General features: G+C 38.6%; 1 protein-coding gene across 1 annotated transcript; it reads right to left on the reverse strand.

The window, feature by feature from the left end:
* Positions 1-5,959: 5,959 nt before the first annotated feature.
* On the reverse strand, positions 5,960-16,000 carry LOC115375660 (stonustoxin subunit alpha-like). The gene is made up of 3 exons (XM_030075141.1): positions 15,970-16,000; positions 13,268-13,380; positions 5,960-9,974 (listed from the first exon to the last, which is right to left on the reverse strand). Exons 2-3 carry the CDS (start codon positions 13,365-13,367, stop codon positions 7,078-7,080), a joined length of 2,997 nt encoding a protein of 998 aa, XP_029931001.1. The 5' UTR covers positions 13,368-13,380; positions 15,970-16,000; the 3' UTR covers positions 5,960-7,077.
* Positions 16,001-16,493: the final 493 nt, after the last annotated feature.

Here is a 16,493-nt window from a genome sequence, read left to right on the forward strand (position 1 = left end):
GAAAATTGGTTCAGGACATGTGAGTAAGCACAAAATGAGTCTGTTAATGTATGTTTGCATATCTTAATTGTATAGATATAGCTACTGTACATACTGTATCTCAATATATAATAAACAGAAAATACATTCACCTAATGTTCACATTTGCCAAAAATGAGTGTGTCTATCTTTTATTGTATAGGTGTATTTTACAAAATGGCTTGATGTTGACAAATCTGGACAATACTGAGGTCAACAATCATCTCATTTTCGACTGCACTATCCCCTTAAGTAAACAATTCCTCTCTTGGTTGTAGGATGATTTACGTGAGTCTCTAACAAGTTCAAAAAGGAAAGGCGACCCCTTATTGGTGACTCAATGGTGCAACAAATGTGTCCAAACTTTTCTGTGGCAGGATCTGGAAAGAAGCGCCATACTCTGGGTCAACCAAGCCAGCTTTTCTACATAACCAGGCCCGCTGTAAGTCTTTGCAAACAACATATAACTTAAGCATACTTTTTAAAAAATGATCATGTACACCTCATCTTAGTGGTTACCTCTTACCATATTGTTGTGTAATTTTTCATGCATCATAGGCTCAGGAAGATGGAGACTTTGGAGAGGATGAAAGGACCATTCAAGCTCATATCCAAAATATGTCTACAGAGATGCTTAAAGTACACCCAGATGAGAAATCATTAAAGGAGGGAATGAGACGAACACGTGCTTACCGAAAAACCTTCATGGCAAATGCCAAGGCTGAGGAAATCATTGAAAAGTTTCCAGCACTGGGGCTTCCTAAAATAGTTGAATTGATCATATTTAATTTCATGTCTATTACTGCATTTATGATAATCAAGTATTTAGAGCTAATATATTTTTGTCCCGCCTTTCAGCGTCTGTGGGAGATGAAGGCACAATTCCTTGTTGAGGCTGATCACAAAATGGTCACACACCATTGCTAGAGATTACATGATGTGATTATGATGCATAATTACAGTATGATGTGTCTGGCCTGAGTCCTATCATCATGTTGCTGATTCCACAGGACCTATGCTCACTTTTGACTTGTTTTCCCCTCGGACCTACAAGGCCTCTCCTCTTCTGTTGGACTGTCCTCAGAGAGTCTCCCCTCCTTATCCAACATTGTTCCAAGTTTTTTAAATAAAAGAAAAATTCTCATTAAAATTGTTTGAATGTGTCCTCAATCTCAACATTATAAACAACCACAATATAGTGTAAGTAATGAAATAATTGTTTTGCCTGATCTGTAGAATACAATATGGTTCTTCATAGAACCCTCAGAAAATGGTTATTGGTGAAACCCTTGAAATATGAAAGGGTTCTTAATGGAACTCCCTGGATGGGATCTAGATGAAACCCTATGAAGGTGGAATGGTTCTGGATGGAACCTCCAGTAAGGGTTCTTTGTAGAACCTCTCATGGGGGGTTCTGGGTGGAACCTTTCACAGATGGTTCTAGGTATAACCCTCCAAAAGGGTTCCAGATGTAACCTTTATAAAAGGTTCTACCTGGCACCAAAAAGGGTTCTCCTATGGGGACAAGCCGAAGAACCTTATATGGTTCTAGTTAGCGGTTTTATTTCTAAGAGTGTATCTTCCAGTATCTTGTTTTTATCAGTACGTCCAACATTATTAAGGAAGCAAGTAAATACACAGCAGGACTGCAGAAGAATCACTGGACTGAACGAACATGCTCTTGTCTATTTTCTCCAGTCGAGGCTGAGTAATGGAACCTGAAGGCATCAAGACGATAGAGCTGGCAGGGCTCGGTCGGCCTTTCAGCCTCGGGATGCTGTACGACTGTCGCCAAGACTCCCTGATCCCTGGTAAGGCTTTAAAGTCACCAAATCTGATGTTACTGGGCAAATCCAAATATATAAAAAAAAATAGTGTTCATAACAAAGTAAAAATCAGTATTCTATTTATTTTCCTCGTTTTTTTTTTTTTTTTATCACTAATTAATTTGAATTTATTGATTGTGACAGGGATGCCAGTAGTGTGTGTTCATTTTTTTTTCAACTGCTAAGAAATTTCTAGCAACAAAACTTGACCCTCCCCACCCCCCACCTCCCACCCTGTATTGCACCACCCTACCTAGCAGAACTAATTACACCATATACACCAGCACACCTTCTTCGTTCTGTTAATGCTGGTCTCCTGGTCACTCCTTCTTTTAACAAAAAATCGTCTGGCTTCAGAGCTTTTTCCTACCGTGCCCCATATCTCTGAAACCGCCTCCCATTACATGTCAAAGAAGCGCGTTCAGTGGAAGTCTTTAAATCAAGACTGAAAACCCACCTTTACTCATTACATTACAGCCTCCCCTAAAACTTAGCCGGGCCTATCACTTTTTAACACTTATTTATCATTGATGTTTTTAATGTGTTTTTTAATGTTGCTGATCCACTTTCATTCTTATTATTGTAAATTGATTACTATATGTTGTTCTTTTTAACTGTAAAGTACATTCATTATAACTTGTCGGGCCTATCACCTTTTAACATCTATTTAACACCGATGTTTTAAGGTGGCTGTTCCACTTGTAATAGTTATTATTAATTGATTGCTGTGTGTTGTTCTTTTTAACTGTGAAGTGTGTTGGGACCATGTTTCATGCTGATTCTACACTTTAAATAAATAAAATTGAATTGAAGACATTGAGGGCAACCTGAAGGTGATGATTCAGAAGATTCCCTGCCTTGCAATTGAAGGTGAAGGCTCTCTGCAAATGAGAGACAAGGACATTTCAAATGCTCAACAAGTCAAACAAGGCAAATTCCATGGTGACTTTAACCTTCAGAGGAATCCTGTGTCCTTTCAGGATGCAATACAAGTCTACCAGAGTCTTCCAAAATTACTGGGAGCAAATGGAGAAAATGCTGTGCCAGTCAAGGTCTGGCTGATGCCCCTGAAAAGTTTAGACTCTGCTGCAGCTCGACTTGTCCGTCAGATAGGCATCAGATTAGTGCTGAACATGCTGTGTGCTTTGCTTTCACCTCACTGAAGGATGATGAACCATACCTCTCAGATTTATCAAAGTACTTAAAGGAAACACCAGAAAGTCTTAAAAAAAAAAAAAAAAAAAAAAAAAAACTCAAAAAGAGACTCCTCAAGACATCACATATCAGACGTATGATGTAGTAAAGGAACGATGGTACTTTCCACAGGAGGTGATGGATGCTGTGGGGCAAAAAGCAAAGCTCTTCAGTGATTTCACAGAGACTAATGAGGACAGCAATATTAGGTTCCTTACTGTTGGTATATCAAATGAGAAGAAGAAAGGTGCAAGCATCCACCTTTATAAAGAAGGCTCTTTGGTCAGTGAGAACTTTGAACCTCCTTCAAAGCCGGAAAAACCAGCAGTAAGTGACACAACCCACAACAGTGTGACAGTGAGGATTTCCCCACCAGGATTCGGAGCAGAAAACATCACCCACTACTCTGTTGAGTACTGTGTCAGCGGAGAAGATGACTGGCAGCAATTGACAGTATTGAAAGCTGGAGAAGTCACAGTGTCCAGTCTGGCTCCTAACACAGAGTACTTGTTCAGATGCAGAGCAGTGTGCTCAGTTGGCAAAGGCCCAGCCAGTAAAGACAGTGGTCCCATTACAACCTTACCCACTAGTCCTCCTCGAAAACTGCAAGCAGAACCAATTTCAAATGAGCTGTCAGTTAGCTGGGAGAAACCTGCTGAGATTGGCAAAGGTGTCAACATTTTGAGCTACATTGTAGAGTATGCAAAAACAGCTCCTGGGGTGAAACATGAAGACCTTGAATGGAACCAAGTGGTTTCACAAGTTGAAGAGGTCATAATATCTGGGCTTCAGCCAGAGACAGAGTACGCTGTCAGGGTCAGATGTGATTGTGGTGTAGCTGGTAGAAGCAAGGAAAGCAGTTAATGTGCGGACAACAAAGCGTGATTTTGTGAATTGTACTGCCACACTTTTACACCCTACATCACTGCAAACAATTCAGAGGCTACATTGAGCCATGGATGTCATTTTGTGTTACTGTGGCAGACGGAATGTGTGATTATTTCAATTAATGTTTTCTATAGAAAGCATTTCCTGTAACACATACTAGCACATGCCATGAGCACAGACTCATACAGGACACACACATTTATCCCATATTATACAATGTCACGTCCATATTGTCCATACCCTGAGGCTGATTCAGCACCACGGACAGTCCCTGCTGAGGCGGATTCAGCACCACGGACAGTCCCTGCTGAGGCGGATTCAGCACCACGGACAGTAGCCTACCTGTCAGATTTTCCACGGAGATGTACAGCTTTAACTTTGTTGTTGTTATTAATGCGTTAATGTCATCAGTTATTAATTAGCCCATAAATCGTTATTGATTTGTTTAGTCTTTATGAGTTGCCTAGGCCACTGATTTAATAAATTTGTCAATTTGTTTGCATCTGTACATTTAAATGATCATTTAATAAATCAACACAGTGAAAACTGTCGTCTGTATTTCAGAGGTAAATTGATAACAGCCTGAAAAGGTGATTCTATAACTCTGTTCAGCCTTAATGTGACTGCTTACTGTCATTACTTTTGCTGCTTAGCCACATTAATCGGAGCTGACGTTAAATTGGAATGACACATCTGCCGGTGAGTTTATTAAAAGACAGATGTTTGTTGTGGCGCCGACACTGGAAAGCAGTAGCGTGTATTTAAATATAACTGTTCATATAAGTTGGTTGTAGATAAAAATCATCTGTGTTGGTGAGTCGTTGTCACAGCACCTGTTAGCTTAAAAATGACTGAGAAGTCGGCAGAAGTATAACTATCAGAGAAGGAAATAGAGAGACAAAGAGAATGAGAGGCTTCATTAATTCTCTTACCAACAGCTGAAAAAAAATCTATCCATCTATTTTCTATATTCTATCTATTTTAATCTCATTTCATATTGCCAAGAGGTGATTTTGCCAGCATGTTTTCTAAATTTACAGATTTTGTGTCTGTGTGTCTCTGTGTGTCTCTGTGTGTGTGCATATTCTGTTTCTGTTTCATTGTAAGTGGACTGGTTGTGTATACAATGCTTTCAAACTTGACAGATTCCTTCAGTTATCAAGTGAACCTTCTACCAGCTGAGGCTTACAGCCAAAGCTAAAGCCTGTTTTATTTCAAAAGGCTTAGAGAAGGTGATACATGCTTTTATACGTCTCCGCTGGACTACTAGAACTCCTTGTATGTAGGCTTGGACCAGTCATCCCTTCCACGCCTGCAAATGGTTCAAAATGCTGCTGCTGGCCTCTCAACAGGCACCACATCACACCAGTGCTGAGGTCTCTCCACTGGCTTCCTGTTCACTACAGGATCAATTTTCAATTTTATTTTTAGCTTTTAAAGCTTTAAATGGGTTGGCACCTCTTTACTTGAGTGAACTACTTTATGCTTATGCTCCAGCCAGAGCACTAAGGTCGACCAACCAACAGCTCCTGGACGAGCCCAAGACAAGACTAAAACCTAGCAGTGATCGAGCTTTCATGGCAGCCGCCTCTAATTTATGGACTCACCACTTCACAGGAGATCTGCTCCCTTTCTGGGACACTTTAAGTCATTGCTGAAGACACATTTTTTCTTAGTGGCATTCAATTCAGGATGAGAATGTTTTATCACAACAGATTTTACCTTTACGTTTGATAAAATTCTATGGGTTTTATTGAAAGAGTTTAATATTGATTTAGTTATTTTATGATGATAGATTTATTTTTAGATCATGATTTGCGCTGTATTTTATTGTATTTTACTCTGTGAAGCACTTTGTTTTAAATGTACTATACAAATACAGTTGACTTAACTTGACCTGACTATACCCGCACATTGTAAGACAAAAAAACAAAAAAACAAAAAAAAAAACACCTCAGGCAGTGATTATGTAGTCATTTTTATTTAGCATTAATTATTTAACTTTTTTTTTTTTAATTTTCTGACTTCTTAAAAATACAAATACAAGTTTTTACTGTCATTCAAGTGAAAATGCCTTTGGCTTCACAATTTAAAAGACATAGAAGGCCACTGGAAGACATAAGAGACATATCAACAGATAGCCCTGTGCATTACCTTCCTAAAATACAAACATTCTTCCTAATAGTGAAGGAAGATAAAAAGGTAACAAACAAGCAAAACTGAAAACATGACATAAGGAAGGTGTACAAATGTTGAAAAAAGTCTTAAATGGTACCATCTTTCCCAGTATCTGATTAAAATCATTATAGCACTTGGGACAAATGATTTCTTATATCATGTCATTTTGGTTACATGCAGTGCGCTGAGGTGGGCGGAGAGGAATACTAGTGGGTGTGTTTTTATCAACACTGTGTTCAACAACAAATAAATGATATAGTGAAGGTTCTTTAAGACACAGATATCACAACAAAAATCTGAATTTTTCATTGCATTTCCTCTAATTATGCCCAGTCATTATCATACTTTGCTGAAAACAATAAAGGTAGATTAAAGGCAGCCTATTTAGATGATAACCAGTATTGATACAAACTTAGCTCTGATACATTTTTATATATAATATATATATAATGCATATTATATGGCTATAGTAAAATGTGTTGTGCCTTGCAGTATTTCACCAGAATTTTAATTGAATCAAGCATGAAGAGGCTATCATTTGCTGTGTTCCATCACCCAGTTTTCTCTGACACTTCTCATGCAGAAGACATAAGTATCTTTGTCACACTGGAAGCAACAAACACAAAAAAAACTTGCTTAACTGCCCCATCATCCACCGTGTGTGTGTGTGTGTGTATGTGTGTGCGTATGTGTTTGGTTTGAGTTTATTTCACCGCCTATTTCAAGCAGGCATGCCATCCAATCTTGTTCTACCTAGTACTAATGTTAGTAGCCAAAAGTTTTCTGCAGTGTTACTTCGTAGTAAATGTAAAAAAAAATAAAAATTAAAAAAAAAAATGCAGAATCAAGATTACACGACTTAAAACTGAAGACTGAAAATTTCTTCCTCCATCCTTATATTCTCCTCAAGCTTAACTAATCCATTTTTGAATTGCCTGAGCCAATTTTCAAACTGCTTTCATTCTTCGAGGACCTACTTCTTGATGGCCAAATCAGCAAAGAACTTCTTCATATTTTTAGTATTCATGTACCAAAAGAGTTCATCAAAACCACTATCATCATCATCATCATCATCATCATGAGCTTCACTGTGTTCTGCTGATGGTTTCTTGGCTGAAAAAAAAGCCCAATTGTTAAAAGTGAAGTGAATTGGCTGACCCTTGCTTGTTTTAGGTAATGTGCGACATGAAGCACTGATATCCTCAAGAACTGGTGGCTCTTGGCCATCTGCAAATGTCAGCATAGTCCAAATGTTCTCTGCCACATCTTTGCCAAAAATGGAGAGCATCAATTCAAACATATACAAACGTGTATATGAGGTTGATCGTTTTGGATCTGTTGCTCTGGTCACAAAACACAGCACATCAATTTCACTGGCTAAATTACTAGAGGCGAAGAGCCGCCGCATCAGGTCTTCCAGCTCTGTGCTTGCGCCACACCAAATTGTTTCATCTGCGAAACCAAATATACTCATTATTGCCGGAAAGTCTGGAGTGTCAACTATGGTCAAGGAATATGGGATTTTGAATCCTTCTTGATGGTTGATTTTGTACACAGTGACTTGTGATCTCAACTGACCCTCATCAATTAATTTGAATCTAAAACTGTCATTCCACTCTACACCAACAATGTAATTGATCATTCCATTGATGAGAGTGGACTTTTCTGATCCAATTGATCCAAAAACCATTATTGTGAGATTTAATTTCAAGCTTTCTTCTCCCAAACTGTACCTTGTGCATCCACTTATATCCATATCCTCTTTCTTCAGAGGTAGCTTGTAAAGTGCAGGTGTTTCAGAATTGATAAGTTTGCTGGTACATCTGAGCAATTCTGCGAGGTGCACTTGTTTTTTTGTCCACACATTAACTGTGTTGCTTTCCTTGCTTCTACCAGCTACACCACAATCACATCTGACCCTGACAGCGTACTCTGTCTCTGGCTTAAGCCCAGATATAATGGCCTTTTCATTTTGTGAAACCATTTGGTTCCATTCAAGTTCTTCATGTTTAACCCCAGGAGCTGTTTTTGCATACTCTACAATGTAGCTCATAATGTTGACACCTTTACCAATCTCAGCAGGTTTCTCCCAGCTAACTGACAGCTCATTTGAATTTGGTTCAGCTTGAGGTTCTCCAGGAGGACTAGTGGGTAAGGTTGTAATGGGACCACTGACATCACTAGCTGGCCCTTTTCCAACTGAGCACACTGCTCTGCATCTGAACAAGTACTCTGTGTTAGGAGTCAGACTGGACACTGTGACTTCTCCAGCTGTCAATACTTTCATTTGCTGCCAGTCATCTTCTCCACTGACACAGTACTCAACAGAGTAGTGGGTGATGTTTTCTGCTCCGAATCCTGGTGGGGAAATCTTCACTGTCACACTGTTGTGGGTCGTGTCCCTTACTGCTGGTTTTTCAGGCTTTGAAGGAGGCTCAAAGTTCTCAGGAGTGAAAGAACCTTCTTTATAAAGGTGAATGCTTGCTCCTTTTGGCTTCTCATTTTTTATACCTGCTGTCAGGAATCTTATGTTTTCGTTGTCAATGTTAGTCTCTGAAAAATCAATGAAGAGCTTTGCTTTTTGCCTCACAGCATCCATCACCTCCTGTGGAAAGTACCACTGAGCCTTCTCTACATCATAAGTCTGATAAGTGATGTCTTGTAGACTCTTTGTTTGAGGTGTTTCCTGTAAGTATTTTAATAAAGCTGAGAGGTATGGTTCATCATCCTTCAGTGAGGTGAAAGCAAAGCACACAGCATGCTCAGCACTGAGGATTTCTTGATCGAGTGCATATCGAGATGTGACAATCTTGGTGTTTTTCATCATGTCAGTGAGTGATTTTAAGATGTTTATTTCTCTCTCTTTACAACTCATCCACTCACTCAGGTTTTTGTTGTTGAATGGAGAAGAATGTCTCTTTTTCAACACCTCTGCAAGCACAGCCTCCTCTTCTCCTCCTCCCCGGATTGATGGAAGTTTCTTTGCCAGGGTCCTCTGGAATTCCAGCTTGTACTCAGAGAACAATTCTTTAAAGGTTTTTAGCTTTTTCCCAATCTGTGGGAATTGTTGGGTTGTGCTGTTTTTTATTGCATCATTGCACCTCATTTCTAACTCATTGAAGTCCTCCAGGATGCTCTGTGCCTCCATCACTAATCTAATACTTATCTGACGGACAATTTGAGCTGCAGCAGAATCTAAACTTTTCAGGGGCATCAGCCAGACCTTGACTGGCACGGCATTTTCTCCATTTGCTCCCAGTAATTTTGGAAGACTCTGGTAGACTTCTATTGCATCCTGAAAGGACACAGGATTCTTCTGAAGGTTAAAGTCACCATGGAATTTGCAGGAGAATCTTTGAACTTTTGAAATGTCTGTTTCACTCATTTGCAGGGAACCTTCAACCTCTATAGCAAGTGTGGGAATCTTTTTGATCATCACCTTCAGACTGCCCTCAATGTCTTGATGGTCCTCTTTTTCTGTTAACTCACGGTGAAAAACAAAGAAGGCTTGTGCCCCATAAAGGATACCTGTGACTACATGTGTTGCCATTCCTTTATCAAAAACGTATTGATGTTTCATATTGCCACTTCCAAGATGATTCATTGACAGTTCCTGAAACTTGGTTGTATTTTTGTATTTGAGTGTCACTCTGGCCTCGTTTTTGGAAATCTTACTGTCATTTAGGTATTTGGCAGACCCTTCAACCTCTATTAGTCTACCCAAGAAACTGGCCTTCAGGGAGGCTTGGACATTTAATGCTGAAGATTTGTCCTCAATCGATTCAGATGCAACTATCTCAAATTCACTGTTGGGTTGGGGTCTCTCTCGTATACCCTTTTCCAGCGCATCACGGTCCCATAAAGTCATACCTGCAGAGAAGGAAGAAAAAGAAGAGGAAAAAATCAAGTTCTAACAACATTATCTGTTAGAAATACATTTTGGCAAAAGAAGAGCAGAAATGGATAAGGTTAATCTATAATGCCACATGTCCCAATTACAACAGAAATCGGAACAACTAAGATAAAAGACTTTGTCCATATGGGAGAAGTATTGCTCCATATTTCATTTTCTACCAACAATTCAAATCACAATAGTGAGAAAAACTGTTGAGATAGTTCAAGTCCATAAAACTCTGACCCCAGATGACTGTTCCTAGGAACGACCTGTCAAACCATGTGTTTAGGAAAGCAAAAAAGGTTTTCATTACCTGGATTCTGACTAATTCGCTACTGCATGAGGCATCAAGGCACAACAGGTTTTACTTAAATATTACTGAGAACGTCTGACAACATTTTGGGGAACACACCCCTAACCCATTTTCAATAGACCATGTGTGGCTCAAAGGAATGTGTTGGGGCTTTCTCTGTACATGGGGGTTTCTCTGTAAACGATTCCCCTGGGTAATATTATTCATTATCATAATGTCAGCTGTCATAGCTACGTGGATGATGCACAACTGTATTTACACAGTTTCCCCTCAGGGATCAATGAAGTAGTTCTGATTCTGATTCTGGTATGTATGTGTAAAATCATAGGACCAAATGTGTATTTTCAGTGCTTAACTGTCTAAATGATAAAAAAAAAAATGAACAGAGGAGTAATATATTTTTTCAAAGTTACATTCTGGGAAGACTAAAATCCTCATCATGGGCCCTGAGTCCAAGAATGATGCAGTCTGCTCAAATTTTGGAACCATGGCCTCACAGGTCCAAAAACAAGTGAGATACCTGAGTATTATTTTAGATGCTAATCGTATTTTTTAATGTTATTTTAATTCTTTGACCCAAACCTCTTTTATCATCTGTGAAACACTGCACTGCTGAGAAGCTCATCCATGCTTTTATACAGTCATCTTGACTACAGCAATGCAATTTTTAATGGTCTTCCTGAAACAACCACTGCAAAACTTCAAACCACATAAAATGCTGCTGCTAGGGTTTTATCCAGGACTGACATACGGACCTATATAACAACTATTTTACATGATCACTGCCTCCCTGTGTCTTTTTGGAATTATTTTTAAATACTGTTCATGGTTTTTAAAGAACTACATGGCTTGGCACCCCCTTATATTACAGACTGTTTTTCATATTAAGCTCCCCAGTGAGCTCTTTGGTCCTCAACTGCATGCCTCTTAAATGTCCCAAGGTTTTCCACCAGAAAAACATGTGATGCTGCTTTCACTGTTTATGCTCCTAAATTGTGGGATACCCTGTCCCTGCACATTACAGTTTTTTTCAATTGCTTACACACAAAACCTTCATATATCAGACTATTTCTAAACTCTTTCACTCAAACCTCACAACTTCACCTCAAATCGGCAAAACCATAAACTAATTCTCAGCCTTGACACAGTTTTCAATTTAGCTACACACTTATTCATCAGTGCCTCAGACTCTGTCCTCACATGTGTAAACAATAATTGCTTTACTGAACACCAACCAATCACTCCTTGACATAGGCCTATAAATAGGTCAGAGGTCAAACTATCTGTCTTGAACAATGGATGACAACAATGCAGAGAGAGCCAGGGGAGTCAGAGGAAGACGCAGAGGACAAGGAGTCCAGGTTCATGGAGGACGCTTTGGAATAGTGATGGGTCGTTCGAGAACGAACTGGCTCTAAGAGCCGGCTCTTTGAAGTGAACGGCGGGAGCCGGCTCCTGATTGGGAGCCGTTTTTTTTTTTTTTTTTTTTTTTTTTTTTTTCCTTTCAGGAGCCGATTGGTTATTTTTTCTGCGAAAGCTGCACGTGATTGGTCAAGATGTGGGGTACCGCCTGTCTGCGCTGAGCACTTCACCCCGAACCGGCAGTTACACACACACAGTAAACACACACACAGTAAACACACACACACACACACACACACACACACACACACACACTCATACTCTCCTCCATATGTGATGGTTGGTGTACTTTGCTTTTTTTTTTTTTTATTATGCTGTACAACAGCAACTGATTTATTCAGAAAATTCAATATTTTTGGTTCCATTATTGCATGTGTTGACTTCTATTTGCATGCTACTGTATTTTCACTCTTATATGGCAATATATCAAGAAAATCCATTGAAACAAAAGAGCTTTAGATTTAGAGCACCAGTGTGTAAATGATATACACAAGTATGTGACACAATGGGAAATGTGTTTGTGATGTGAGACAAATGCTTGCTAATGAGATGTGTTTACAATATTTTGAATACTGTGTTTCATTTTGCAATAGATAGGGCGCTTTTTGCATTTTGTGTGAGCAGTAGTTGGATTTGTGTGTAAAGTTTTGAGAAAGGGTTGAAAAAGAAGAGGTTGTTTTGATTGATGTCTTAAAAAAAAAAAAATAAACACCTCAAAACACAACCACCACACATTTTGTTTTTACATGATTATAATATTTAGCTTTTTTATCATCAAAACCAACAGACACTTTTACTCTTTACAGACATAAAGAATTTAGGACATAAAGACACAACATTATGTTGCTGTACTATATTGGGAAACATGGTCTGGTAGGGGAGGGTAGACATAAGGAAAAAGGAATAATAATATTACTGATGATGATAACAGTAACAGCACCAGTATAGAGATAACAACAACAACAACAACAACAACAACAATAATAATATAACAACAATAACAATAATATTAATGATAGTAGTATAGTGGCCAGTGTAATGACAGTAATGATCATAACAACCATTACTTAATGTTTAATTTCTATACTGCTTTTTTTTGTGCTTGCTATGTTTTTTTACATTTTCTGTTTTATTATGTATTTGTTTATTACTTTTAATTATTATTATCATTATTATTCGTAGTCGTAGTATCATTATTAGTAATATTATCATCATCTTTATCATCATCATTATCATTACAACTATTTTTTCCCAGCTCCAGTCAGCAGTGTTAGGGGGCGGCGTTATGGCCTGCCCGCCTCTCGTGCCCCGCTTTTCCCAGCCCCCGATGTACCACCTGCCCCAGACCCCCCCCACACACACACACAAACACATACACACACACACATACACACGCACACACACCATGCGACAGAGCTGCATAAAAGCATATTCATTTGCATGAAAAAGTTGCACATTAAAACTTCAAATAGCGAAAACTTCAGATTTGCCAGATTCCACTACATTAAAGTAGCTTCACATCTTACGTCTTACCTGGGACCAGTAAATCTCGCCGACAATCATACAGCATCCCGAGACTGAAAGGCCGTCCAAGCGCTGCCAGCTCTATCGTATCGTTGGCTTCAGGATCCATGGCTCAGTCTGGACTGGACAAAACAGACAACAGTATGTTAGTTCACTCCAGTGACTCTCATCTCCTTCTAAAGCTGCTATAAACAGTACATCCAGTCCGGAGTTATTCAGTGTCAGTGACATAATCTAACACGCACAATGTGGATATAGAGAAACATGTAATAGATCATTTATTATTACAGGTATTGGTTAATATTTTACACTATGGGATTAGCGCACGTCTGTGAGTAACTGCCAATAGTATGACGTTTTTAAACTTTCAACTTTCCTGACAGTCATGAAAGTGAAATGTCAGAGGCAGTAAAGTCTTTCAGAGAAAAGGTTTGGGTTTACAGAGTAACTACACAGGTAAATCTACTTTTTCAGCTGAGGACTGATGCATGTATTTGTCCTCTAAGCCAGACTTTTTCTAAATGCAGATCAGAAAGTTTGCTCACCTCTAATGTACTGTGCATACAGTACATCACACAGGTTTTAACACAGTATGAGCTGAATGACTGCTCTTGTAATTGATAAATAAATGTCTTACGAGAGTACATCCTTTTCATTTGTCTATAATTCTAATTCAGACTGTACTATTAATGATGAAAAGAAAGTAAGTTTTACTGTTCTGTTACAAGATATACTCCAATTTATTAATTTAGTTTTTTTTTATTTTATGGTATTTCATTTAACCTTTTTGACCAAGGTTGACATGTCTTTTACAAGTGGGCCCTGGTCAAGGAAAGTCAGCATACACACTACAAAGGCACAAACATTACATCAGCATGCATATCACTAACTTTTTCAGTCACAATCACATCCCAGGAATTTGAAGCATTATAATCAAATGCAGCCTAAACTCTGACCTTACCCAAAGAACTTGAAAATGAATGAAGCCACCTGAGTGCAAACTGTACCCCATGCAGTTTGACTGAGCAACAGTCAAACAAATGGAGAGCACAATATAAAGTCAGGGAGCAAAACTTTATTTGTGAAGCACATTTCATTCCAGTGAAAGGTAGCAATCATATCAAATTGGATCAAAAAATATAGGCCAGCAACTGACAAATTAAAAAAAAAAAAAAAAAAAAAAAGAATTAATAATGAAAACCATTAAAAAAGTTGGAGTAACATAATAATTAAGAGCAGCAAGCCAGACTACTTAAAAGACACAATTAAAAATGAGTTTTCATTCACTGAGAGATGATAGCCTTTGAGCAAGCCGAACATGGCTGAGTAGAAATTCATGCTTAATCCAAATGGAAAACACTGTAAAAATTCACAAAATTGTGTATAATGGGGAAGAAATTGGGCCAGATAACTGCACATCTCCAATTTCTTTACCACTCCGAAAATGAGGTCCACAGCCTCAGCCAGGATTAATTACATGACATTAAATTACAAACAAAAACAGCACAGCTTAAAACTATGACAAGCAACATATAACATTTTTAATTAGTTGTCGGCTGATGTACGCTATAAACAAGTTAGAGGCAGGCCAAGCAACATGAACTTTGCGATAGGGAATTTCTCTTAATAAACACACCAGTGCACATCTCTTAAGCCTAAACATGTCTGCTATACCTCCATGCTTCTGCATCCCCTGACTCTACCATTTCACTATTAACAACTGCCATTGATTCCTTTTGTACATGCTCCTTGATTTGATCACACAAGTTAAAAACTGAACCTTATCTGACACCATTATACTCACACAACACCATCACTGAGACAGGTAAAAAGTCAGGAATTTTTTTCAGTCCTGCACACCTAAAAACCTTGATGAACAAAACACTATCTTTATGACGCACTTTGTAATAAAGAAAATAATTAAACCCAAATAACAACAAAACCAATACCATTATAAATCTTCAGCACACTAAATGCTGCTGTACTATCAAAAAGCCTGAATATGCTGTGTAGGTGTTGAGATTCTGTCTACGGAGACATCCTTGAGGTTGAACCTTTGACTTACAGGTTACAACCTTAGACTTAAAAAAAAAAAAAAGAAAAAAAAAAAACTGTAAATCTAAAAGCTTGTGTATTTATGGTAGCTATGTACTATCAGAAGCTGGGCTACAAGCCATTTCAATGTCAATGACTTTAAGATCTACAGTTTTTGTGTCACTATTATTGTTTTTTTAACTCTGCAGTCTTCTCCTCATCATGTTTATTCAAAGCAAATGGTTTTCAAACTGAACAAGCTGTTGCACAACTACTGATGTCCCAATTATAAGTGAGAGCTCAAGTATACACTATGGAAAGTGCTGAATGGTGGTGCAATTGTTTTTCTCATATCTTGACCTTGTGCAACACACAGTGGGCTTAGCCGTGCTTCGCCTGAGGATCACAATGTCCTGAAACAGCAGGCCAACACAGGTTAGTGTGTCCTAAGAGGAAAATAACAACTTAAACAGAAAAACAGATTTCCTGAATCTAAATTTCCTTGCTTGACCCTGTGGCTTATCTATTAGAAAAAGGTAACTGTTAATCTTTATATGATGTCAGGCAGCTGATAATAAAACATTCACCAAGATACTGACTGTGACGCCAAGAAGCTCTAAGTGATGTATTACAGGACTTTTTCTGGACAACGGGTGAATAAGTTACACTGTACTCACATCAGAAATGTCTCTGCTGCTGTCAGGCTGCGGTGCATAGATGCAATCCACTGGCTGTTGTCTGGTTTCTGTCTTTATAGTCTCTAGTGAGAAAACCACACCTACTCCTCCTGTCAAGTGACAGGGTTCAAGAGAGGAAAAAAAAAATAATTTCAAGCTGCTGAGGCCGATTTCTCGTAAATGCCCTGATTTCTGGTGTGCAGGGTTGAATTTCCTCTTTACCACACCAACGGTGATTTCAAAACAGCTCTGGCTCTGGCCCGGGATGAACATGTTGCCACATGTCAAGGATGGGTCACTGTCCAGTGAGGCCCCTGGTAGTGCCAGGCGGTATGACCAAAAATGTATATCACGGTATTTTTCAAAATTATATCGGTTTCACGGTATATGACGGTATTTTCTTTTTTCATGCACGACTGGGTGTTAACCACATTTTCTAATTATTTAGAGAAGAATTACTGCAGTAAATTAACTTAGAATGACCTATTTTACTGTCATGAGAAATGAATACATGAAAACTGAAC

This window comes from Myripristis murdjan, chromosome 17, assembly GCF_902150065.1.
Source record: "Myripristis murdjan chromosome 17, fMyrMur1.1, whole genome shotgun sequence".
NCBI classification, from domain to species: Eukaryota; Metazoa; Chordata; class Actinopteri; order Holocentriformes; family Holocentridae; genus Myripristis; species Myripristis murdjan.

Bases quoted from the DNA above. Each gene is read 5' to 3' on its own strand.
- LOC115375660 (XM_030075141.1), bottom strand. From the start codon at position 13,367: ATGGATCCTGAAGCCAACGATACGATAGAGCTGGCAGCGCTTGGACGG. The intron at 9,975-13,267 runs GTAAGACGTAAG...CCTTCTCTGCAG, and splicing joins GCGAGATTTACTGGTCCCAG to GTATGACTTTATGGGACCGT.